Here is a 27,229-nt window from a genome sequence, read left to right on the forward strand (position 1 = left end):
AGTGGAAAGCCTTCCCAGAAGACTGGAGGCTGTTATAGCAGCAATGTTCTGACATCTAGTGGAAAGCCTTCCCAGAAGAGTGGAGGCTGTTATAGCAGCAATGTTCCAACATCTAGTGGAAAGCCTTCCCAGAAGAGTGGAGGCTGTTATAGCAGCAATGTTCCAACATGTAGTGGAAAGCCTTCCCAGAAGAGTGGAGGCTGTTATAGCAGCAATGTTCCAACATCTAGTGGAAAGCCTTCCCAGAAGAGTGGAGGCTGTTATAGCAGCAATGTTCCAACATGTAGTGGAAAGCCTTCCCAGAAGAGATGAGGCTGTTATAGCAGCAATGTTCCGACATCTAGTGGAAAGCCTTCCCAGAAGAGTGGAGGCTGTTATGGCAGCAAAGGGGGGACCAACTCCATATTAATGCCCATGATTTTGGAGTGAGATGTTCGAAGTGCAGGTGTCCACATACTTCTGGTCATGTAGTGTATCTAATGAATAGAAGATATTAAAAGTTAAAGGAGAAGGAATTAAAATTGTTCGTTCAAAAAGTATACATATCAAATCCTTTTACAAGCATTATAAACAGTGGCAGTCTGAACATCTCAACGTTGGTTTGGAGTTGATCGCTTAAACGGTGAAAGTCTGGGCCTTTTTTTGCCATTTAAATGAGTTCTGTTTATCACACGGTCACAGCATACAGATACAGTGTGAGAGCTACTGCTATGGTTCTGTAACAGTTTAGTAGTTGCTGCTGGAGTGAGACGTGCTTTTATAAGCCCAATCATTGCGTAGCAATTCTAAATGCAATAGCGTCTTAGTGTTTTGAAGGCCACAATTTGAACATTTTTATTTTTCAACTGGTAATTTGAAGCATGCTTCCCATTCGCCATTCAAGTGCATATAGGCTTCAGCGCGTCACACCACTGAAATGGCCTGGAGGCAGTAAGCATTTTGAAGACGTATACTTGATTATTTGAAACCTGAACGTTTCCCTTCATATTGTGAAGCATGTCTTACCTTGCTTCAAAGTAGCCTAGCCAAATATCCAACCAATTATTTTATAAACACTTCCATTTGCAATTTGAAACCAGTAGGCCTAGGCCTTCTTTCATTGTCCAGTAGCCAAAGGCACAACCCTAGTCATTAGCAAGTCGTATTAGTTGTTGCATCTTTAGCTCTCCCCTCTTTCTAGATTTAATGGATATTTTGATCTCTGTCACTGGCATGTGCAGTGTGCTTTTGACAATGGTGTTTTCGGACCAACATTTGCATTGTGTGCATTGCTGTGCTTATAATGTGAAGAAATAATTTATCATAATTTTAAGCTAAACATTTGTTGCATCAGCTTCATTGCTTAAAAAAAAAGTGTGTGTGTAAAATATGTCCCAGAGATGTTTCAAATAGTCAATTTCTTATTCGCCCCAAACGACAAGCTGACCAATAGAATACTATGGGGATGGTTGATTGACTTGGGCTAGTGATTTTGCTCTTCGTTACCCATGTTGTTGGCTGAGGAAAAGTAAATACAGTTTTTCTAACATCTTCAAAGTGCGCATCGGAATTTGCTAAGAAAGATGCACATCGTTACATCCTCAAGTTGTATGCTCTGTTCAGATGAATTACCATAATCTAAATGTGATTTCTGTCATTCTGAGCACCGTGGGTGGACGCCCTAATCAGGTTACGCACCCAATGGGTCAGGAAAACTTCTAAAATGTCCGTTAAATTAAAATACTGCACGGCACCACATTGTTCCTTGCACACACACATATACACACACTTAGTGTTCATCATATTTTCACTTCACCACTTGCTTTCCACCAATCTCGTTATCTCCGTCTCTCTGTCATCCTATTTTCTCTGCTACCGCACGGCAAGCTGTACTGGAGCGCCAAGTTTAGGACCAAAAGGCTCCTCAACAGCTTCTACCCCAAAACCATTAGACTGCCGAACAATTCATAAAAATCACAACCGGACAATTTACTTTGACCTCCCCCCTCTTGTACACTGCTTCTACTCTCTGTTTGTTAGCCATGCATAGTCACTTCGTCCCCACCTCCATGTACAGATTACCTCAACTACACCCACACACTGACTCGGTACTCGTGCCCCCTGTATATAGCCTCATTTTTCTTATTGTGTTACTTTTTATTTTAGTCTACTTGGTAAATATTTTCTTCTTGAACTGCACTGTTGTTTAAGGGCTTGTAAGTTAGCATTTCACGGTAAAGTCTACACTTGTTGTATTTGGCACATTTGGCAAATAAAGTTTGATTTGTTCCTGCATCTATCATTCCCTTTCCCACTATACATAATGCCAGCTCCTGAGTTAGTTCACTCATGAGAGAGATCTTCTTGCTAGTCAAACAACAAAAGGATATATACAGTTGAAGTTGGAAGTTTACATACACCTTAGCCAAATACATTTAAACTCAGTTTTTCACAATTCCAGACATTTGATTCTTGTAAAAATTCCCTATCTTAGGTCAGTTACATGCTGACCAGACCGGACACATCTGTTTATATCCCAGGACAAATGAGCTAGCAACAGCAAGCTAGCTAAATAGGACACATTAGCTAGCAAGTGCAAGCTAACTAGCTAAATTGCCATACATGTTCAATGCTTTTTGACCTGTCCCCAAATTAATGTCATTGGTTCAGAGTTTGTTTTGATATTTGAACCTGTGTGTTGTGATCGTGTTTGGTGTAGGGTGACAAAATAAATGTATGCTCGATGGCGAACGTGCGCACCCGGTTTGGGTTCCGTTTTAGGATCACCACTTCATTTTAAGAATGTAAAATGTCAGAATAATAGTAGAGAGAATGATTTAGTTCAGCTTTTATTTCTTTCATCACATTCCCAGTGGGTCAGAAGTTTACATGCACTCAATTAGTATTTGGTAGCATTGCCTTTAAATTGTTTAACTTGGTTCAAACATTTTGGGTAGCCTTCCACAAGCTTCCCACAATAAGTTGGGTGAATGTTGGCCCATTCCTCCTGACAGAGCTGGTGTAACTGAGTCAGGTTTGTAGGCCTCCTTGCTCGCACACACTTTTTCAATTCTGCCCACACATTTTCTATAGGATTGAGGTCAGGGCTTTGTGATGGCCACTCCAATACTTTGACTTTGTTGTCCTTAAGCCATTTTGCCACAACTTTGGAAGTATTCTTGGGGTCATTGTCCATTTAGAAGACCCATTTGCGACCAAGCTTTAACTTCCTGACTGATGTCTTGAGATGTTGCTTCAATATATCCACATCATTTTCATGCCTCATGATGCCATCTATTTTGTGAAGTGCACCAGTCCCCCCTGCAGCAAAGCACCCTCACAACATGATGCTCCACCCCCGTGCTTCACGGTTGGGAGGGTTTTCTTCGACTTGCAATGATTATTATTGCCAAACAGTTCTATTTTTGTTTCATCAGACCAGAGGACATTTCTCCAAAAAGTACAGTCTTCATCCCCATGTGTAGTTGTAAACCGTAGTCTGGCTTTTTTTATTGCGGTTCTGGAGCAGTGGCTTCTTCCTTCCTGAGCGGACTTTCAGGTTGTGTGGATATAGATACTTTTGTATCCATTTCCTCCAGCATCTTCACAAGGTCCTTTACTGTTGTTTTGGGATTGATTTGCACGTTTAGCACCAAAGTACGTTCATCTCTAGGAGACAGAACGCGTATCCTTCCTGAGTGGTATGATGGCTGTGTGGTCCCGTGGTGTTTATACTTGCGTACTATTGTTAGTACAGATGAACGTGTTACCTTCAGGCGTTTGGATGAACCAGACTTGTGGAGGTCTATACTTTTTTTCTGAGGTCTTGGCTGATTTCTTTGGATTTGACCATGATGTCAAGCAAAGAGGCACTGAGTTTGAAGGTAGGCCTTGAAATACATCCACAGGTACACCTCCAATTGACTCAAATGATGTCAGAGGGTGGGTAAGTGTGCAGGTAGTGGGAGAAGGTTGGAGGTTAAAGGAGCTTGTAAGGGGATCTTTGTGCCTGATCAGAGTGACTCATTGCTGGGCTTCAGAGGCAGAGCGAGTTCCAGTGTGTGGTCTTGTCACCGTTGTCACACTTCTGTAGAATCATCCTTGTCCCCAAAACACACACACACACACACACACACACACACACACACACACACACACACACACACACACACACACACACACAGTGCTGATGTGTGTGTTCCCAAACACATGAACAGCAGCCACAGCCAACACGAGTGGTGGCAACACCATTTGATTTAAACTCGTGTTTTAAACCATTCAATGAGCTGTAGCTGCTTCTGAAGTACAGAATGTATCTGTCTTTATTGTAAAGGCCTGAGAGACACCCATAGATCTCAGCTGTCATTGAAAACAATGGCAACAGAGACACACACACTATTTTAGTCTCTTTGTTTGAAGCCTTTAGTTTAGAAGGCATGAAGGGTGAAACCAAGAGTCAATTTTGGGTTCTTAGAAAAAACGATGAATACTGGATTGGGGAGAGGGTTTTTTGTTTAGATGGGATACGGTTTATGTCAGAATAGACAGGTTCGGAGAATAATGTTAGGAAAAGTGTTAGGGTTAGCTAAAATGCTTAAAAATTCTACTTAGTCACTTTGACGAACTGTATCCCGACTAGTAATGAGAGGGGAAGATAATCCCCCTCCTTTTTCTGCTTGTCTTTTAGCTGGTGGTGAGGCCATAATCAAGCTGCAATTCAATGGAACATTTGAACACAGAAACGCGCCCACACACTCCACGATACCTAATCAATTCCTCTCCAACTGTATTGTTCATTTCTCTTTTAAAAATGTGTTTATCGATCAATTCATGTCTCTCTTGAGTGGCAGCTCTGTCTTGTTCACTACAGAAAAGGGGTGGAGGGGGAAGAGAAGTGAGCGGGGAGAGAGCTGGAGGAGCAGAGGGAGAGGGAGCATTTTTTATTTTAGCAGACCAAAGGAATTGTTATTCTTCCAGAGCAGCAGAGGCTTGGCTGCTGTGTGCCACTGATCCTCAGCCAGGTAGACCTCTCCCCTCTCCATCCCTCCTCTGTTCATCCCTTTCTCCGCTCTCCCTCCACACATCCCTGCATACTCCACGGCCTTCCTTGGTCAGGCTGGAGTAAAATCATTACCTTGTGTGTTCCGCAGACAGAAGCTCCCCTACTGTCTTTCTCCCTAACACACCTCCGTCCATCCCTTTCTCTCTACCTCCCTCTTCCTTTCTCTTCCATCCCTCACTTTCTCCTTCCCTCACCAAGGAGTCTCTGGCCAAGAGATTGGGAATGAAAAGAGAAGAGGGGGAGAGAAAGAAAACAAACTTGTCAAAGAGAAAGAAAGAGGGAATGAATGTGAGAGACAGGGAAGATATGTTAGGAAGTGAACAGCAGGCTGTGGAATAGAAGCCGTGTAAGCCCACCCTCCCAGGGTGTTCTGCACAGTGATTGGATGTCGAGCTCTTTAAAACACATTCTCGACATTGAAGTCTAGGGTTGTGTACTATACTGTCGGTTAACTAATTCCTGAAGACTCAACGCCTAGGCTTTAGCTCAGTTGGCTGACTGGCTTTCAACACCAGGTTGGTAACTTAAGCTGACCACTGAAGGGTCATTACCTTTTGCCCCAGTAGTTGTCTGTCTGTACTGTTAGTCTTGTTGAGTCAGTATATTTACTAACCTTCCCAAACCCACTCTGAAGTACTTGTACAAAGAATTCCTAAAAACAACACATCTTCTGATGGGTTGACTGAGACATGTACACACCAATGGAGCCGGGATGTGGGCTTCTCTCTCTACCTACCTACTCAACATTCAACTCCAGGTAACAGACAGGAGGTTGAAGACTAAAATGGACAAGTTAGGACAACCTGAATAAAGCACAAACATGAAGTTGTTGCCCTGATGCCAGTTAGTATAAGCATTAACAAACACTAGACATTGACTTAAACTAGCTGAAACAGAACCAGACAGAAACTAAAAGCACACAGCAAAAGTGTTGTACAAGACAGGTCCAGGGCCCGGTTTCCCCAAAAGCATCTTAAGGCGAAGTTCATTGTAGGAACATAGTTAAATATCCAAGCTGTTTCCCAAAACCATCGTTATTAATGTTGCACTAGAAAACATTCGGAATCTAACGCCTGCCTCAGACCACTCGTAGAACATCTAACGTCTAACGCCTGCCTCAGACCACTCGTAGAACATCTAACGTCTAACGCCTGCCTCAGACCACTCGTAGAACATCTAACGTCTAACGCCTGCCTCAGACCACTCGTAGAACATCTAACGTCTAACGCCTGCCTCAGACCACTCGTAGAACATCTAACGTCTAACGCCTGCCTCAGACCACTCGTAGAACATCTAACGTCTAATGCCTGCCTCAGACCACTCGTAGAACATCTAACGCCTGCCTCAGACCACTCGTAGAACATCTAACGTCTAATGCCTGCCTCAGACCACTCGTAGAACATCTAACGTCTAATGCCTGCCTCAGACCACTCGTAGAACATCTAACGCCTGCCTCAGACCACTCGTAGAACATCTAACGTCTAACGCCTGCCTCAGACCACTCGTAGAACATCTAACGTCTAACGCCTGCCTCAGACCACTCGTAGAACATCTAAGTGGGTCGTTAGATATTTGTTTTGTCCTCCTTGTCACTTTATACACGCAGAATTGTGTGAGAATCTCTCTGTAACTGCCAATAACTTGAGAATGAAGTGGACTACAAATACAATGTTGCCCATGTCTTTGCAATTGATATGAACAAGCAACATATAAAAATATTCTTCAAATTAGAATCGAGATGACTGCATTAAAATATAAACAGTAGGCTATAGGCCTATTTCAATCATATTGAAGACACTTGACGTTCAATCAATTGATTTCTATGTTGCTACTTGTAGGCTACTGTCTGTAATTTGTTAAATATAACATGAGCAATGATGTGCCAAATTGGTGATTTAGTGCATTTTTATTGGGTAAGCATTAGAATAAGCCGCCTCAACATTTGCAGCCGTAGGTGGTAGTATCTCTCTAGGATCTGATCCGTAGTCAATATTGTGAAATAATTCTGTTAAGATTTTAAAAAATATTTTATTTATTTTGAAAATAAATTTTACCCCCTTTTCTCCCAAATTTTTGTGGTATCCAATTGTTCTTTTGGTAGCTACTATCTTGTCTCATCGCTACAACTCGCGTACGGGCTCGGGAGAGACGAAGATTGAACTTGTCTAACACACACACACCCACCCACCCGCGGTCTTGTTGTAGCAGCTAGACAGACTGACAAGCTAACATTGACGGTCAATATCAAAAACCCCATCGATCCTCTTCATGGAACACATCTTTGTGTTTATCCTTTATCTGAAATTCAGCGTTTCTCATTGTGGCATAATATTGATGTTTGCTCCATCCCAGCTTTGTGGGGCTCCTTTGGGAACCGCTAATTTAATCTTTGAGCTTTGAAAAGTGAAGTTGTAGAAAGTGAGTGGCTCAACAGTAACAAGGCAACAGGTGGTGAATGAAGCAGGATCATATATTACTGTGATATTGTTTTACAGATAAAGAGAAGAACCCACACATTGCTATGTACAGTACGTGCTCCCATCGTGGGCAAACTTTTGTTTAATGGGTTGGAGGCACTGTCCTACCACCTTTTATTAATTTCAACATCTGTCTACTGCTACTGACCTTGACACTTCAAAACAATTGTCTTTAATATTACATTGACTTTTCCCTCAACACCAAGTCTGGACAAATCCAATACAAATATTCTGATCCCATACACCAGGCACAAATCCATTGGATATAGTGGAACTGAGCTGTTTCTACAGTTGTGTTCATACAGTGGAGATGTTGTCTCTCCCAGGTGCAGTTGATGTTCCAGAGGACGTACGGAGAGGTGGTCAGTCTGTCTCCACCTGGAGAGGAGGACAGACGAAGGTTCTTCACTGACCTGCTACTGGTACAGGCTGCTAGAGCATCGCTACCCAGGAGACATACAGGTACTATGCATTCACACACGCAGAGACTTACAGGTTATTACACACATAGACACACACACACACACACACACACACACACACACCAGGGTTGGGTCAATTCCATTTAAATTCCAGTTATTTCCCAAAGTCAACCAAATTGAAATGGGAATTTCAGTGTACATTCCGAATCTTTCATCTTGTCTTTCCGTCTCCTCTCTCCTGACACACACATTGCTCAAACCACTGTACAGCTCAATTTCTCTTTGTGCTCTTGAGTCCTTTAATTTTTCCTTCACTTGGAAAATCTACATTCTATGGCCTAGTAAGAATGTAACCGGAGGGCTGACTAGTCGTAACAGCACCTGTAGTACTCCCATCTCTCTCACATCTCCCTCTACGACACTCTCCAACCTCCCCTACCATTAACATCCCTATACTCTCCTCCAGCCTCCCTTTTTTCCCTCTGTTCCTTCTCAGTGTAAAAGAGCTGTACACCGTGGCTTTCAAATAGAAATAAATCAGCATCCTCATTGATGCAAAGCAGGGGTCCCACACGTACACACACACACTTACCCACACGCTTGACGTTCTCTTAACCAGCTTCACCTGGAATGTTTTTTCCAACAGTCTTGAAGGAGTTCCCACATGCTGAGTACTTGTTGGCTGCTTTTCCTTCTCTGCGGTTTGACTCTTTGCCTTGATGACAGCTTTGCACAATCTTGGCATTCTCTGAACCAGCTTTATGTAGTCATCTGGAATGCATTTCAGTTAACAGGTGTGCCTTGTTAAAAGTTCATTTGTCGAATTCCTATCCTTAATGTGTTTCAGCCAATCAATTGTGTTGTGACAAGGTAGGGGTGGGATACAGAAGATAGCCCTATTTGGTAAAAGACCATGTCCATATTATGGAAAGAACAGCTCAAATAACTGAAGAGAAATGACAGTCCATCATTACTTTAAGACATGAAGGTAATTCTATACGGAAAATTTCAGAAACTTTGAAAGTTTCTTCAAGTGCAGTCGCAAAAACCATCAAGCGCTATGATGAAACTGGCTCTCATGAGGACGGCCACACGAAAGGAAAACCCAGAGTTACCTCTGCTGCAGAGGATACGTTCATTAGTTACCAGCCTCAGAAATTGCAGCCCAAATAAATGCTTCACAGAGTTCAAGTAACAGACACATCTCAGCATCAGCTGTTCAGAGGAGACTGCGTGAATCAGACCTTCATGGTTGAATTGCTGCAAAGAAACCACTATTGAGATGGTTTGGAATGAGACGGACTGCACAGTGAAGGGAAAAGCATCCAACAAGTGCTCAGCATATGTGTGAACTCCAAGACTGTTTGAAAAGCATTCCAGGTGAAGCTGGTTGAGAGAATGCCAAGAGTGTGCAAAGCCACCACGGCAAAGGGTGGCTACTTTTTTGGTTACTACAAGTAGCAAAATAGTTTTGATGTCTTCACTATTATTATATATTTATTATATTATTATATTATTATTATTATTATTATTATATATTATTATACTATATATATATACACACTGCTCAAAAAATAAAGGGAACACTTAAACAACCCAATGTAACTCCAAGTCAATCACACTTCTGTGAAATCAAACTGTCCACTTAGGAAGCAACACTGATTGACAATACATTTCACATGGTGTTGTGCAAATGGAATAGACAACAGGTGGAAATGATAGGCAATTAGCAAGACACCCCCAATAAAGGAGTGGTCCTGCAGGTGGTGACCACAGCAGACCACTTCTCAGTTCCTATGCTTCCTGCCTGATGTTTTGGTCACTTTTGAATGCTGGCGGTGCTTTCACTAGTGGTAGCATGAGACTCTACAACCTACACTAGTGCCTCAGGTAGTGCAGCTCATCCAGGATGGCACATCAATGTGAGCTGTGGCAAGAAGGTTTGTTGTGTCTGTCAGCGTAGTGTCCAGAGCATGGAGGCGCTACCAGGAGACAGGCCAGTACATCAGGAGACGTGGAGGAGGCCGTAGGAGGGCAACAACCCAGCAGCAGGACCGCTACCTCCGCCTTTGTGCAAGGAGGAGCACTGCCAGAGCCCTGCAAAATTACCTCCAGCAGGCCACAAATGTGCATGTGTCTGCTCAAACGGTCAGAAACAGACTCCATGAGGGTGGTAGGACGGCCCGACGTCCACAGGTGGGGGTTGTGCTTACAGCCTAACACCGTGCAGGACGTTTGGCAAATGTCAGAAAACACCAAGATTGGCAAATTCGCCACTGGCGCCCTGTGCTCTTCACAGATGAAAGCAGATTCACACTGAGCACATGTGACAGACGTGACAGTCTGGAGACGGCGTGGAGAACGTTCTGCTGCCTGCGACATTCTCCAGCATGACCGGTTTGGCGGTGGGTCAGTCATGGTGTGGGGTGGCATTTCTTTGGGGGGCCACACAGCTCTCCATGTGCTCGCCAGAGGTAGCCTGACTGCCATTAGGTACCGAGATGAGATCCTCAGACCCCTTGTGAGACCATATGCTGGTGCGGTTGGCCCTGGGTTCCTCCTAATGCAAGACAATGCTAGACCTGGCTGGAGTGTCAGCAGTTCCTGCAAGAGGAAGGCATTGATGCTATGGACTGACCCGCCCGTTCTCCAGACCTGAATCCAATTGAGCACATCTGGGACATCATGTCTCGCTCCATCCACCAACGCCACGTTGCACCACAGACTGTCCAGGAGTTGGCGGATGCTTTAGTCCAGGTCTGGGAGGAGATCCCTCAGGAGACCATCCGCCACCTCATCAGGAGCATGCCCAGGCGTTGTAGGGAGGTCATACAGGCACGTGGAGGCCACACACACTACTGAGCCTCATTTTGACTTGTTTTAAGGACATTACATCAAAGTTGGATCAGCCTGTAGTGTGGTTTTCCACTTTAATTTTGAGTGTGACTCCAAATCCAGACCTCCATGGGTTGATACATTTGATTTCCATTGATCATTTTTGTGTGATTTTGTTGTCAGCACATTCAACTATGTAAAGAAAAAAGTATTTAATAAGAATATTTCATTCATTCAGATCTAGGATGTTATTTTAGTGTTCCCTTTATGTTTTTGAGCTGTGTGTGTGTGTGTGTGTGTGTGTGTGTATGTATATGTATATTATATGTATATTGTATATTATTATTATGTATGTATATTATTATAATATATATTATTATTATATATGTATATTATTATAATATATATATATGTATGTATATTATATATGCATATATATTATATATATTATATATGTATATATATATATATGTGCGTGTGTATATATATATATATATATATATGAAGTAGTCACCCTTTGCCTTGAAAGTTATAGTAAAAATAAAGAAACCCTTGAATTAGTAGGTGTTCTAAAATGTGTGTGAGAGGTCCCCACTCTGTCCTCTCCGGGGGTTCCCCCTGAATAAAACAGCAGCCCTACTTCCATCAGGAGCTGCTTGTAGAAGTGTGAGGGAGACTGGGGAGAAACAATGGGAGAGAGGGAGCCCGCTATAAACCCAACCCATAATTACATTCACAGTTGATCGTTAGTAAGCAGGACGGAAGATGATGCTAAAGTGAAGCAGGAATATCACTGCCTGAGGCGAAGAGGGTGAGGCAGGGTAGAACTGAAGGCAAGAAAAGACAACTGCCATATTGTTGTCCAATCCTTCTCCTTTTCCACTCTTCCTTCCCAATCATTTCACATCTACAGGGGTTAGAGGTTGATTTGGAATTCATCACATTTATCACTCTGTGGGCCAGAGACTTGGGGGGGTTCAGGGTTTTTGCTGATGGGATGATTATGTGTTTAGAAAGAAATCAATGCTGCGTTTCCCCCTCGCCTGTGTGTCTCACCTCAGCTTTCCCCCGTGGATCAGCTGAGAGTCGAAGATCTGAAGGGGGACCCACTCTCTAACCCCCCTCCCCCCTCTCTCTCTAGCTCTGCAGTGTGAGGTGCTACCGGTAGCGGAGACCCTCGACGCCAGGGTTCTCTCCCCCGAGGAGCAGCGGCGTCTGGCTGACCAAGAGGAGAACACTCTGAGAGAGCTGCGTCTGTTCCTCAGGGACGTCACCAGGCGCCTTGCCGTAGACAAACGCTTCAACATCTTCAGCAAACCTGTCGACATTGAGGAGGTGGGCAACAACACATAGATGGCTTGTTGTTGTAGATATGGTAGTATACCTCAGTAGATAGTAATAGAAAGATGGGCAAGTGCCACCCTAGACAAGTTGCTTTGTGAATTGAGTCCTTTAATGCCCCTCTCACCTCTTGTCTCCATTTCAGTGTTGCACTGATTGTAGTGAATTAACACTGCTGAACCGATTTCTCTTTTGATTTAAATGGAGTCAATAGCACCAGTTTAAATTGTGAGGACTGTGACTCCTTTTAGGTGTCAGACTACCTGGAGGTGATCCGTCAGCCCATGGATCTGTCTACTGTCATGACAAAGATAGACACCCATAAATACCTGACGGCTAATGACTTCCTGGTGGACATAGACCTGATCTGCAGCAATGCCCTGGAGTACAACCCTGACAAGGACCCCTCAGGTACACATGGAGGGATTAAGGTTTTGGCTATGCCCTACTGTGCTTTTACACCTGCATTGTTTGCTGTTTGGGGTTTTAGGCTGGGTTTCTGTAGAGCACTTTGAGATATCAGCTGATGTACGAAGGGCTATATAAAATAAATTTGATTTGATTTGATTGATTTGATGTGCCTAGCTTGTAGATCCAGGGATGTGCCTAGCTTGTAGATCCAGGGATGTGCCTAGCTTGTAGATCCAACCAGGGATGTGCCTAGCTTGTAGATCCAACCAGGGATGTGCCTAGCTTGTAGATCCAACCAGGGATGTGCCTAGCTTGTAGATCCAGGGATGTGCCTAGCTTGTAGATCCAGGGATGTGCCTAGCTTGTAGATCCAGGGATGTGCCTAGCTTGTAGATCCAACCAGGATGTGCCTAGCTTGTAGATCCAGGGATGTGCCTAGCTTGTAGATCCAACCAGGGATGTGCCTAGCTTGTAGATCCAACCAGGGATGTGCCTAGCTTGTAGATCCAACCAGGGATGTGCCTAGCTTGTAGATCCAGGGATGTGCCTAGCTTGTAGATCCAGGGATGTGCCTAGCTTGTAGATCCAGGGATGTGCCTAGCTTGTAGATCCAGGGATGTGCCTAGCTTGTAGATCCAGGGATGTGCCTAGCTTGTAGATCCAGGGATGTGCCTAGCTTGTAGATCCAGGGATGTGCCTAGCTTGTAGATCCAGGGATGTGCCTAGCTTGTAGATCCAGGGATGTGCCTAGCTTGTAGATCCAACCAGGGATGTGCCTAGCTTGTAGATCCAACCAGGGATGTGCCTAGCTTGTAGATCCAGGGATGTGCCTAGCTTGTAGATCCAGGGATGTGCCTAGCTTGTAGATCCAGGGATGTGCCTAGCTTGTAGATCCAGGGATGTGCCTAGCTTGTAGATCCAACCAGGGATGTGCCTAGCTTGTAGATCCAACCAGGGATGTGCCTAGCTTGTAGATCCAACCAGGGATGTGCCTAGCTTGTAGATCCAACCAGGGATGTGCCTAGCTTGTAGATCCAACCGGGGATGTGCCTAGCTTGTAGATCCAACCGGGGATGTGCCTAGCTTGTCAGTCTTGAGTGATTCGGTGTCAGTTTCTCAGACTTACGTTATTAGTACGCTGCAGCTATTCAACATAGTGGCATGCAAGGCTTATCTAGTGAAGACTAGCTCTGTCTTGTCTCTAACCAACCTAAACATTGTTTAGTCACAGTCACACACCAGCAACTATCAGTACTATCTTCTGCTGCCTTTTCCATTCACTTAACACTTTACCCATGTACGATGACACAGGAGAATTTAAATCCCAGCTATTCATCTGATACATTTGACTGTGACAAAAGTAATTAGATGTAGTAGATATGAGTCTTATTCATTATGATTTATGAAAGTGCTCCAAGGCAATGACAACTTGGAATTGGTTTTCTTTCTTCACTCAACTTGAAATCATATGCACAGTGAGACAGAACCCCCTAAAACTATCATCGCCCCAGCTTAATGTCTCTGCTGTTTCTCTCTGCAAAGCTGCATCTGCATGAGAATATTTTTGTTTCTCAGTGGCCCATTTCAATCCATTTTTATCTCAACCTCATCCTCTGCACCACTGTTACTGCCAGTGTAGCCAGATAAAAGGAAAAAGCACTTCACACACACTACACTACATTACTACCCACACACCCTGAGAAGCAGGGGCCACGTGCACACAATCTCACACACACAATCCCACACTCCCACGCAGTTGAAGACTTGCCAAAAAATTATTGTCAAATCAATTAGAATAGCATACATTATTTAAACACGTGGGCTGTGTTGGTGCTTATGTGAAAGTAAAAGTTGTATGTATGGATTCCTGCTTATGAATAATTCCCACGCTGTGGGAAAAACTGAAGTTCCCTCTGTGTCTGTCACAATGGAATATGCTGTGGCAATAATTGAAAGCCATAGCGATGGAAGCCTAGAGACTGAGGACCCGACAACCAATGAATTCAAATGAATCTCCCTGGGATACTGTAAATCTGTGCGCCCACTAAACCAAAGAAGGTCATTTCTAACGGCTTGCTACTCAGTTAAATGTAGATTTACTTGCATACACACACACACACACACACACACACACACACACACACACACACACACACACACACACACACACACACACACACACGGCAGGTAGCCAAGTGGTTAGAGTGTTGGGCCAGTAACCTAAAGGCAGGTGGAGAGCCCCTGTCTTTTGTTTAAATGCAGGGGCCACAAAGGATGCACTAAAGGGGGAAAATGCAATTAAGGAGTTTTAATAAGTAAGCCCAGTACGAGACTCCATCCTCTAGTGTCCCTGGGAATAGAGTCCAGCCCAGTGCAATCACATTTGATCAGTTTGGGATTTTCTCAGACTTGATGGCTTTTTGAAACACACCTATATACACTACATCACCAAAGTACGTGGACACCCTTTTCAAATCAGTGGATCTGGCCATTTCTGCCACACCCGTTGCTGACAGGTTTATAAAATCTTGCACACAGCCATGCAATCTCCATAGACAAACATTGGCAGAATTAATCAGTTTGTCACATTTTTGCCCTGCTAGAGCTGCCCTGGTCAACTGTAAGTGCTGTTATTGTGAAGTGGAAACGTCTAGGAGCAACAACGGCTCAACCACGAAGCGGTAAACCACACAAGTTTAGCTAACAGGATCGCTAAGTACTGAAGTTCCTAAAAATCGTCTGTGGCAATTACAGGGTCTGTAGTGACGCCTCTAGCACTGAGATGCAATGCCTTAGACCGCTGCGCCACTCTGGAGCTCAATCTTAACGCTACAGCATACAATGACATTCTAGAGTTCTGTGCTTCCAACTTTGTGGCAACAGTTTGTGGAAGGCCCTTTCCTGTTTCAGCATGACAGTGCCCCCGTGCACAAACCGCGGTCCATACAGAAATGGTTTGTCGATGGGTGTGGAAGAACTTGACTGGCCTGCACAGAGCCCTGACCTCAACCCCATCAAACACCTTTTGGAAGACTTGGAACGCCGACTGCGAGCCAGGCCAAATCGCCCAACATCAATATCCGACCTAACTAATGCTCTCGTGACTGAATGGAATGTGGTTACCATAAATGGACCAATTTGTTAGTTTGATGGTCCATTGTCCCATTAAAAAGCATCCATATTAGCAAACCTATTTAATTTGACTTCATATTTCTCTAGTATAAGCTACTTATTGTAATGAACGATATCAGCCAAATGCCTACGAACGGTGTCAGTTCAGCTAAACATAGGGTATGACATTGTCACGCAATATTAGGTTTAAAGGTCTGTGGAACAGCATATACAATGCCAACCCCTACTAAACCTCATAATAAATGGACTAATTTACTTGTGGAACAGAACTTACACTGGAATGTGAAATAAATGCATAGTACACACTATCAAGTCACAACAAGGCCGACTTCAAATAGACATCCGTAGGTGCCACGCGAGTTTCAACTTTGGGGAAGCAATTTTTTCACCTTAAACTTTTTATGATAAAGGATTGCATGCATCTATCATCACATTTGCAGACTAATTTAAGATGGGCTACTATTTCTAATGTCATGAGTAGATTGCGTAGTCATAATTTAGGCTAATATATCTCAATCACTGTTAGCAAAACACAGTTCTGAACAATGCATTCCTGAGCACATGGTGACAGAGTAGGCCTAATCAGAGATGTCAGAGATGTTTCTTTCTTTGCATGGGAAAAATGTGGTCTTTTATGAACACATTCCATGCAATTCTACTACACTTTATATGACTGGAGATATAAGCACCTTTTTTTAATACGGCAAGAATGTGGAGCCTACTCTGCTGACACTGACAAATGTAAAACGACCTTGTCTTGAATGCAACCATCGAATCTCGTCTTATGAAAATGGGAGACGCAAATATGATGTCCTTCTAGCCTGTAGGAGGAAGTTATTGTCCCCCAAAAACTTTCCAGTCATACTGATCAAATGATAAAGGCAGTGAATATGTGCACTCACCGGTCCGCTGGTGCCAGTATGATGTGCTGCGGTTTCCCCTGGTGCCAGTATGATGTGCTGCGGTTTCCCCTGGTGCCAGTAAGATGTGCTGCGGTTTCCCCTGGTGCCAGTATGATGTGCTGCGGTTTCCCCTGGTGCCAGTATGATGTGCTGCGGTTTCCCCTGGTGCCAGTATGATGTGCTGCGGTTTCCCCTGGTGCCAGTATGATGTGCTGCGGTTTCCCCTGGTGCCAGTAAGATGTGCTGCGGTTTCCCCTGGTGCCAGTAAGATGTGCTGCGGTTTCCCCTGGTGCCAGTAAGATGTGCTGCGGTTTCCCCTGGTGCCAGTATGATGCGCAGCGGTTTCCCCTGGTGCCAGTATGATGTGCTGCGGTTTCCCCTGGTGCCAGTATGATGTGCTGCGGTTTCCCCTGGTGCCAGTATGATGTGCTGCGGTTTCCCCTGGTGCCAGTATGATGCACAGCGGTTTCCCCTGGTGCCAGTATGATGTGCTGCGGTTTCCCCTGGTGCCAGTATGATGCACAGCGGTTTCCCCTGGTGCCAGTATGATGTGCTGCGGTTTCCCCTGGTGCCAGTATGATGCACAGCGGTTTCCCCTGGTGCCAGTATGATGTGCTGCGGTTTCCCCTGGTGCCAGTATGATGTGCTGCGGTTTCCCCTGGTGCCAGTATGATGTGCTGCGGTTTCCCCTGGTGCCAGTATGATGTGCTGCGGTTTCCCCTGGTGCCAGTATGATGCACAGCGGTTTCCCCTGGTGCCAGTATGATGTGCTGCGGTTTCCCCTGGTGCCAGTATGATGCACAGCGGTTTCCCCTGGTGCCAGTATGATGTGCTGCGGTTTCCCCTGGTGCCAGTATGATGTGCTGCGGTTTCCCCTGGTGCCAGTATGATGTGCTGCGGTTTCCCTGGTGCCAGTATGATGCACAGCGGTTTCCCCTGGTGCCAGTATGATGTGCTGCGGTTTCCCTGGTGCCAGTATGATGCACAGCGGTTTCCCTGGTGCCAGTATGATGCACAGCGGTTTCCCTGGTGGCAGTATGATGTGCTGCGGTTTCCCTGGTGCCAGTATGATGCGCTGCAGTTTCCCTGGTGGCAGTATGATGTGCTGCGGTTTCCCCTGGTGCCAGTATGATGTGCTGCGGTTTCCCTGGTGCCAGTAAGATGTGCTGCGGTTTCCCCTGGTGGCAGTATGATGCACAGCGGTTTCCCCTGGTGCCAGTATGATGTGCTGCGGTTTCCCCTGGTGCCAGTATGATGCGCTGCGGTTTCCCCTGGTGCCAGTATGATGTGCTGCGGTTTCCCCTGGTGCCAGTATGATGTGCTGCGGTTTCCCCTGGTGCCAGTAAGATGTGCTGCGGTTTCCCCTGGTGCCAGTAAGATGTGCTGCGGTTTCCCCTGGTGCCAGTATGATGTGCTGCGGTTTCCCCTGGTGCCAGTATGATGTGCTGCGGTTTCCCCTGGTGCCAGTAAGATGTGCTGCGGTTTCCCCTGGTGCCAGTAAGATGCGCTGTTGTTTCCGCTGGTGCCAGTATGATGCGCTGCAGTTTCCCCTGGTGCCAGTAAGATACGCTGCGGTTTCCCCTGGTGCCAGTATGATGTGCTGCGGTTTCCCCTGGTGCCAGTAAGATGTGCTGCGGTTTCCCCTGGTGCCAGTAAGATACGCTGTTGTTTCCGCTGGTGCCAGTATGATGCGCTGCAGTTTCCCCTGGTGCCAGTAAGATGTGCTGCGGTTTCCCCTGGTGCCAGTAAGATGCGGTGCGGTTTCCCCTGGTGCCAGTAAGATACGCTGTTGTTTCCCCTGGTGCCAGTAAGATGCGCTGCGGTTTCGGCTGGTGCCAGTATGATGCGCTGCGGTTTCCCCTGGTGCCAGTAAGATACGCTGCGGTTTCCCCTGGTGCCAGTAAGATGCGCTGCGGTTTCCCCTGGGGCCAGTAAGATACAATGCGGTTTCCCCTGGTGCCAGTAAGATACGCTGCGGTTTCCCCTGGTGCCAGTATGATGCGCTGCGGTTTCCCCTGGTGCCAGTAAGATACGCTGCTGTTTCCCCTGGGGCCAGTATGATACGCTGCGGTTCCCCCTGGGGCCAGTATGATACGCTGCGGTTTCCCCTGGTGCCAGTAAGATGCGTTGCGGTTTCGGCTGGTGCCAGTAAGATGTGCTGCAGTTTCCCCTGGTGCCAGTGTGATACGCTGCTGTTTCCCCTGGTGCCAGTAAGATACGCTGCGGTTTCCCCTGGTGCCAGTATGATGCGCTGCGGTTTCCCCTGGTGCCAGTGTGATACGTTGCTGTTTCCCCTGGTGCCAGTAAGATACGCTGCGGTTTCCCCTGGTGCCAGTAAGATACGCTGCGGTTTCCCCTGGGGCCAGTATGATGCGCTGCGGTTTCCCCTGGGGCCAGTATGATGTGCTGCGGTTTCCCCTGGGGCCAGTATGATGCGCTGCGGTTTCCCCTGGTGCCAGTATGATACGCTGCTGTTTCCCCTGGTGCCAGTATGATACGCTGTTGTTTCCCCTGGTGCCAGTATGATACGCTGCTGTTTCCCCTGGTGCCAGTATGATACGCTGTTGTTTCCCCTGGTGCCTGTATGATGCGCTGCAGTTTCCCCTGGTGCCAGTGTGATACGCTGCTGTTTCCCCTGGTGCCAGTATGATGCACAGCGGTTTCCCTGGTGCCAGTATGATGCGCTGCGGTTTCCCTGGTGCCAGTATGATGCACAGCGGTTTCCCCTGGTGCCAGTATGATGTGCTGCGGTTTCCCCTGGTGCCAGTATGATGCACAGCGGTTTCCCCTGGTGCCAGTATGATGCACAGCGGTTTCCCCTGGTGCCAGTATGATGTGCTGCGGTTTCCCCTGGTGCCAGTATGATGTGCTGCGGTTTCCCCTGGTGCCAGTATGATGTGCTGCGGTTTCCCCTGGTGCCAGTATGATGTGCTGCGGTTTCCCCTGGTGCCAGTATGATGTGCTGCGGTTTCCCCTGGTGCCAGTATGATGCACAGCGGTTTCCCCTGGTGCCAGTATGATGTGCTGCGGTTTCCCCTGGTGCCAGTATGATGCGCTGCAGTTTCCCCTGGTGGCAGTATGATGTGCTGCGGTTTCCCTGGTGCCAGTATGATGTGCTGCGGTTTCCCTGGTGCCAGTAAGATGTGCTGCGGTTTCCCTGGTGCCAGTAAGATGTGCTGCGGTTTCCCTGGTGCCAGTATGATGTGCTGCGGTTTCCCCTGGTGCCAGTATGATGTGCTGCGGTTTCCCCTGGTGCCAGTAAGATGTGCTGCGGTTTCCCTGGTGCCAGTAAGATGCGCTGTTGTTTCCGCTGGTGCCAGTATGATGCGCTGCAGTTTCCCTGGTGCCAGTAAGATACGCTGCGGTTTCCCTGGTGCCAGTATGATGTGCTGCGGTTTCCCCTGGTGCCAGTAAGATGTGCTGCGGTTTCCCTGGTGCCAGTAAGATACGCTGTTGTTTCCGCTGGTGCCAGTATGATGCGCTGCAGTTTCCCCTGGTGCCAGTAAGATGTGCTGCGGTTTCCCTGGTGCCAGTAAGATGTGCTGCGGTTTCCCTGGTGCCAGTAAGATACGCTGTTGTTTCCCTGGTGCCAGTAAGATGCGCTGCGGTTTCGGCTGGTGCCAGTATGATGCGCTGCGGTTTCCCTGGTGCCAGTAAGATACGCTGCGGTTTCCCCTGGTGCCAGTAAGATGCGCTGCGGTTTCCCCTGGGGCCAGTAAGATACAATGCGGTTTCCCCTGGTGCCAGTAAGATACGCTGCGGTTTCCCCTGGTGCCAGTATGATGCGCTGCGGTTTCCCCTGGTGCCAGTAAGATACGCTGCTGTTTCCCCTGGGGCCAGTATGATACGCTGCGGTTCCCCCTGGGGCCAGTATGATACGCTGCGGTTTCCCCTGGTGCCAGTAAGATGCGTTGCGGTTTCGGCTGGTGCCAGTAAGATGTGCTGCAGTTTCCCCTGGTGCCAGTGTGATACGCTGCTGTTTCCCCTGGTGCCAGTAAGATACGCTGCGGTTTCCCCTGGTGCCAGTATGATGCGCTGCGGTTTCCCCTGGTGCCAGTGTGATACGTTGCTGTTTCCCCTGGTGCCAGTAAGATACGCTGCGGTTTCCCCTGGTGCCAGTAAGATACGCTGCGGTTTCCCCTGGGGCCAGTATGATGCGCTGCGGTTTCCCCTGGGGCCAGTATGATGCGCTGCGGTTTCCCCTGGGGCCAGTATGATGCGCTGCGGTTTCCCCTGGTGCCAGTATGATACGCTGCTGTTTCCCCTGGTGCCAGTATGATACGCTGCTGTTTCCCCTGGTGCCAGTATGATACGCTGCTGTTTCCCCTGGTGCCAGTATGATACGCTGCTGTTTCCCCTGGTGCCAGTATGATACGCTGTTGTTTCCCCTGGTGCCTGTATGATGCGCTGCAGTTTCCCCTGGTGCCAGTGTGATACGCTGCTGTTTCCCCTGGTGCCAGTATGATGCGCTGCGGTTTCCCCTGGTGCCAGTATGATGCGCTGCGGTTTCCCCTGGTGCCAGTGTGATACGCTGCTGTTTCCCCTGGTGCCAGTGTGATACGCTGCTGTTTCCCTGGTGCCAGTAAGATGTGCTGCAGTTTCCCCTGGTGCCAGTGTGATACGCTGCGGTTTCCCCTGGTGCCAGTATGATACGCTGCTGTTTCCCCTGGTGCCAGTAAGATACGCTGCGGTTTCCCTGGTGCCAGTATGATACGCTGCTGTTTCCCTGGTGCCAGTGTGATGCGCTGCAGTTTCCCCTGGTGCCAGTGTGATACGCTGCAGTTTCCCCTGGTGCCAGTGTGATACGCTGCGGTTTCCCCTGGTGCCAGTATGATGCGCTGCGGTTTCCCCTGGTGCCAGTATGATGCGCTGCGGTTTCCCCTGGTGCCAGTGTGATACGCTGCTGTTTCCCCTGGTGCCAGTATGATACGCTGCTGTTTCCCCTGGTGCCAGTAAGATGCGCTATTGTTTCCCCTGGTGCCAGTGTGATACGCTGCTGTTTCCCCTGGTGCCAGTATGATACGCTGTTGTTTCCCTGGTGCCAGTGTGATACGCTGCTGTTTCCCCTGGTGCCAGTATGATACGCTGCTGTTTCCCCTGGTGCCAGTAAGATACGCTGTTGTTTCCCCTGGTGCCAGTAAGATACGCTGTTGTTTCCCTGGTGCCAGTAAGATGCGCTGCGGTTTCAGCTGGAGCCAGTAAGATACGCTGCAGTTTCCCTGGTGCCAGTAAGATACGCTGCAGTTTCCCTGGTGCCAGTATGATACGCTGCTGTTTCCCCTGGTGCCAGTATGATGCGCTGTTGTTTCCCTGGTGCCAGTATGATACGCTGCTGTTTCCCTGGTGCCAGTAAGATACGCTGTTGTTTCCCCTGGTGCCAGTATGATACGCTGCTGTTTCCCCTGGTGCCAGTATGATACGCTGCTGTTTCCCCTGGTGCCAGTGTGATGCGCTGCTGTTTCCCCTGGTGCCAGTATGATACGCTGCTGTTTCCCCTGGTGCCAGTGTGATGCGCTGCTGTTTCCCCTGGTGCCAGTGTGATGCGCTGCTGTTTCCCCTGGTGCCAGTGTGATACGCTGCTGTTTCCCCTGGTGCCAGTGTGATGCGCTGCTGTTTCCCCTGGTGCCAGTGTGATACGCTGTTGTTTCCCCTGGTGCCAGTATGATACGCTGCTGTTTCCCCTGGTGCCAGTAAGATACGCTGTTGTTTCCCCTGGTGCCAGTATGATACGCTGCTGTTTCCCCTGGTGCCAGTGTGATGCGCTGCTGTTTCCCTGGTGCCAGTATGATACGCTGCTGTTTCCCTGGTGCCAGTAAGATACGCTGCTGTTTCCCTGGTGCCAGTATGATACGCTGCTGTTTCCCTGGTGCCAGTATGATACGCTGTTGTTTCCCCTGGTGCCAGTATGATACGCTGCTGTTTCCCCTGGTGCCAGTATGATACGCTGTTGTTTCCCTGGTGCCAGTATGATGCGCTGCTGTTTCCCTGGTGCCAGTATGATGCGCTGCTGTTTCCCCTGGTGCCAGTATGATACGCTGCTGTTTCCCTGGTGCCAGTATGATACGCTGCTGTTTCCCTGGTGCCAGTGTGATGCGCTGCTGTTTCCCCTGGTGCCAGTATGATACGCTGCTGTTTCCCCTGGTGCCAGTGTGATGCGCTGCTGTTTCCCCTGGTGCCAGTGTAATGCGCTGCTGTTTCCCCTGGTGCCAGTGTGATACGCTGCTGTTTCCCCTGGTGCCAGTGTGATGCGCTGCTGTTTCCCCTGGTGCCAGTATGATACGCTGCTGTTTCCCCTGGTGCCAGTGTGATACGCTGTTGTTTCCCCTGGTGCCAGTGTGATACGCTGCTGTTTCCCCTGGTGCCAGTATGATGCGCTGCGGTTTCCCCTGGTGCCAGTGTGATACGCTGCTGTTTCCCCTGGTGCCAGTATGATACGCTGCTGTTTCCCCTGGTGCCAGTAAGATGCGCTATTGTTTCCCCTGGTGCCAGTGTGATACGCTGCTGTTTCCCCTGGTGCCAGTATGATACGCTGTTGTTTCCCCTGGTGCCAGTATGATACGCTGTTGTTTCCCCTGGTGCCAGTAAGATGCGCTGCGGTTTCAGCTGGAGCCAGTAAGATACGCTGCAGTTTCCCCTGGTGCCAGTAAGATACGCTGCAGTTTCCCCTGGTGCCAGTATGATGCGCTATTGTTTCCCCTGGTGCCAGTGTGATACGCTGCTGTTTCCCCTGGTGCCAGTATGATACGCTGTTGTTTCCCCTGGTGCCAGTATGATACGCTGTTGTTTCCCCTGGTGCCAGTGTGATGCGCTGCTGTTTCCCCTGGTGCCAGTATGATACGCTGTTGTTTCCCCTGGTGCCAGTGTGATGCGCTGCTGTTTCCCCTGGTGCCAGTGTGATACGCTGCTGTTTCCCCTGGTGCCAGTGTGATACGCTGCTGTTTCCCCTGGTGCCAGTGTGATGCGCTGCTGTTTCCCCTGGTGCCAGTGTGATACGCTGCTGTTTCCCCTGGTGCCAGTATGATACGCTGTTGTTTCCCCTGGTGCCAGTGTGATACGCTGCTGTTTCCCCTGGTGCCAGTATGATACGCTGCTGTTTCCCCTGGTGCCAGTAAGATACGCTGTTGTTTCCCCTGGTGCCAGTAAGATGCGCTGCGGTTTCAGCTGGAGCCAGTAAGATACGCTGCAGTTTCCCCTGGTGCCAGTAAGATACGCTGCAGTTTCCCCTGGTGCCAGTATGATACGCTGCTGTTTCCCCTGGTGCCAGTATGATGCGCTGCTGTTTCCCCTGGTGCCAGTATGATGCGCTGCTGTTTCCCCTGGTGCCAGTATGATACGCTGCTGTTTCCCCTGGTGCCAGTATGATACGCTGCTGTTTCCCCTGGTGCCAGTGTGATGCGCTGCTGTTTCCCCTGGTGCCAGTATGATACGCTGCTGTTTCCCCTGGTGCCAGTGTGATGCGCTGCTGTTTCCCCTGGTGCCAGTGTGATGCGCTGCTGTTTCCCCTGGTGCCAGTGTGATGCGCTGCTGTTTCCCCTGGTGCCAGTGTGATACGCTGCTGTTTCCCCTGGTGCCAGTATGATACGCTGCTGTTTCCCCTGGTGCCAGTAAGATACGCTGTTGTTTCCCCTGGTGCCAGTATGATACGCTGCTGTTTCCCCTGGTGCCAGTGTGATGCGCTGCTGTTTCCCCTGGTGCCAGTATGATACGCTGCTGTTTCCCCTGGTGCCAGTAAGATACGCTGCTGTTTCCCCTGGTGCCAGTATGATACGCTGCTGTTTCCCCTGGTGCCAGTATGATACGCTGTTGTTTCCCCTGGTGCCAGTAAGATGCGCTGCGGTTTCAGCTGGAGCCAGTAAGATACGCTGCAGTTTCCCCTGGTGCCAGTAAGATACGCTGCAGTTTCCCCTGGTGCCAGTATGATACGCTGCTGTTTCCCCTGGTGCCAGTATGATGCGCTGCTGTTTCCCCTGGTGCCAGTATGATACGCTGCTGTTTCCCCTGGTGCCAGTATGATACGCTGCTGTTTCCCCTGGTGCCAGTGTGATGCGCTGCTGTTTCCCCTGGTGCCAGTATGATACGCTGCTGTTTCCCCTGGTGCCAGTGTGATGCGCTGCTGTTTCCCCTGGTGCCAGTGTGATGCGCTGCTGTTTCCCCTGGTGCCAGTGTGATACGCTGCTGTTTCCCCTGGTGCCAGTATGATACGCTGCTGTTTCCCCTGGTGCCAGTGTGATACGCTGTTGTTTCCCCTGGTGCCAGTGTGATACGCTGTTGTTTCCCCTGGTGCCAGTGTGATACGCTGCTGTTTCCCCTGGTGCCAGTGTGATACGCTGCTGTTTCCCCTGGTGCCAGTGTGATGCGCTGCTGTTTCCCCTGGTGCCAGTGTGATACGCTGCTGTTTCCCCTGGTGCCAGTGTGATACGCTGTTGTTTCCCCTGGTGCCAGTGTGATACGCTGTTGTTTCCCCTGGTGCCAGTGTGATACGCTGTTGTTTCCCCTGGTGCCAGTATGATACGCTGCTGTTTCCCCTGGTGCCAGTGTGATACGCTGTTGTTTCCCCTGGTGCCAGTAAGATACGCTGTTGTTTCCCCTGGTGCCAGTAAGATACGCTGTTGTTTCCCCTGGTGCCAGTATGATACGCTGCTGTTTCCCCTGGTGCCAGTGTGATACGCTGTTGTTTCCCCTGGTGCCAGTAAGATGCGCTGCGGTTTCAGCTGGTGCCAGTAAGATACGCTGCGGTTCACTCAATTGGTTGAGTATTTTGATAACTATAGACAGATTACTATTTTTGTCTTCTCTTTTCAGCAATAGCCATTGTCCTAAGCTATGTTTTTCCTACCATTTATGTTCAGAAATATTGCGATTAGGCTTATTTAACTGCTTTACACTAACCGCTGCAACTCAACATTCACCTATTTGGTAGGCTATTTGCCCTGCGCACTAATGAAATTGCTTGTAACAATCCACAGTAAGAAATATTTATATATAGGCACAAGTAATTTATATAGCTAACTTTGCGAATGTACTTTAGGGGAAGCTTATCTTCCAGTAGCCTATTGGTGCATAAAACCGCTGGCCACGAGGCTTACAAGGCAGAGTTCAATTTCCAATTCAAAGCAATCGGTGCACTGCCTAATTGTCTGACCAGCAAAGCAAACTCCTCATGGTCCCAAAGCCAATACGTTAACAGCCGTTGAAATTGAATCGGGATTGTAATGATGTTAGTCGACTATTTTGTAGCCGCCTTTGACATTTTTTGGTCTTGAGCTAGGGTGGTGTCTGCAACTCTGCCCTACCCAACTGATGCCCCTGCCTCGTATGGTCGATAATTGGTTGGTTTATATCGTGCCTCTTCTACTTCCCCTCTTTCTGTTCTCATCTTTCTCCTCCTCTCCCTCTGTTTGGAGTAAAAACTGAGGCTGTCCTCTGCAGTCTTGCAGGAACGTCTTTTTCCCCTGCGTTTCTCTCACTTCATTATGTTCGAAAACCAAATCTATCCGCTCTACACTGTCAAACCCGCTCCACCTCTAGAGGAAAACGCCCAAACATCGTCAAACTCACAGCCAACAAACTCTGTCTACACAGCACCCGGGAGGTGGTGGAATGTCCTTGTCAGTTCTCCACAGAAGTGACAGGGTTCGATAATGGAACAGACTTCCACTCAACACTCACCTTGCACCCTGTCACCTCACACTCTGACAGGCGAATAGTACCGATACACACACATACACACTGCTGCAATTAGGCCGTCTTTTAATTAGTGGTTAGAAGCTGTCAGATGGTGACCTCTGGACCTCTGTCTGTACCTGTTGGCTGGGTGGCATAATGAGAGCAGGACATCTGTTTACACACGTGGACACACACGAGTGCAAACACTCTACGTCTCATCTTCTTTGCCACTCATATTATTTTTCCCTCAGACATTTGCCTTTTACGATAAAACACGATTTGATGATGTTAGAGGGAAGGTGTGTGCCTGTCTGTGTATATATATTCAATATGTGTGTCTTTGTGAGAAGGGAGGATAAGATTGACTGTATTTCTGAGACTTGTCTCCTAAGTCACCACCAAAGGCAGCTCTTTTGTCTCCATCCAAATAGTGAGAAAACAGTATAATCCCTTGTGCCCAGTGTTGGGGGCCAGACAGCAACACAGCCAGCAGTTTGTTTTGTGTCCAGCAGAGGGAGGGTTGTGAGAGGCAAGGCTGGTGAGGGTCAGAGGCAGGGAGACGAAGGAATGAATTATATGATGATAATAATAAGAGCTCTCATGACTCTACAGGGCGATGTCATTTAAACTGTTGCTGTAATGTTTCTACAATGCCAATGTGTGTGTGTTCATGTCAGTCTGTTCTCTCCCTCCAGATAAGATCATCCGCCACAGAGCATGTAGTCTAAAAGACACGGCCCACGCCATGCTGGCCTCAGAACTCGACCCTGACTTCCACCGCATTTGTGAGGACATCAAGGAGTCGCACAGAAAGAGGGGTGAGGAACACACACACACACACACACAGAGGGAGTGGTGTTATATTCCAAGGTGCTGTACTATGTTTATTTAATTGAACCTTTATTTAATTAGGCAAGTCCGTAAAGAACAAATTCATATTTACAATGATAGCCTACCCCGGCCAAACCCACCCCTATCCCGGACAGTGCGTGGTCCATTGTG

The 27,229-nt window shown here is 48.0% G+C and overlaps 1 protein-coding gene across 2 annotated transcripts in view; it reads left to right on the forward strand.

Moving 5' to 3' along the window:
• The window catches only part of atad2b (ATPase family AAA domain containing 2B), a 155,282-nt gene that overhangs the window by 41,984 nt on the left and 86,069 nt on the right, over nucleotides 1-27,229 (forward strand). For both annotated transcript variants that reach the window (XM_052523939.1, XM_052523940.1), the window contains exons 20-23: nucleotides 7,845-7,980; nucleotides 11,917-12,110; nucleotides 12,368-12,527; nucleotides 26,923-27,045. In XM_052523939.1, the coding sequence (XP_052379899.1) occupies nucleotides 7,845-7,980; nucleotides 11,917-12,110; nucleotides 12,368-12,527; nucleotides 26,923-27,045 (613 nt within the window). The remainder of the gene's footprint in view (nucleotides 1-7,844; nucleotides 7,981-11,916; nucleotides 12,111-12,367; nucleotides 12,528-26,922; nucleotides 27,046-27,229) is intronic.

This window comes from Oncorhynchus keta, chromosome 8 (assembly GCF_023373465.1).
Source record: "Oncorhynchus keta strain PuntledgeMale-10-30-2019 chromosome 8, Oket_V2, whole genome shotgun sequence".
Lineage (NCBI taxonomy): Eukaryota > Metazoa > Chordata > Actinopteri > Salmoniformes > Salmonidae > Oncorhynchus > Oncorhynchus keta.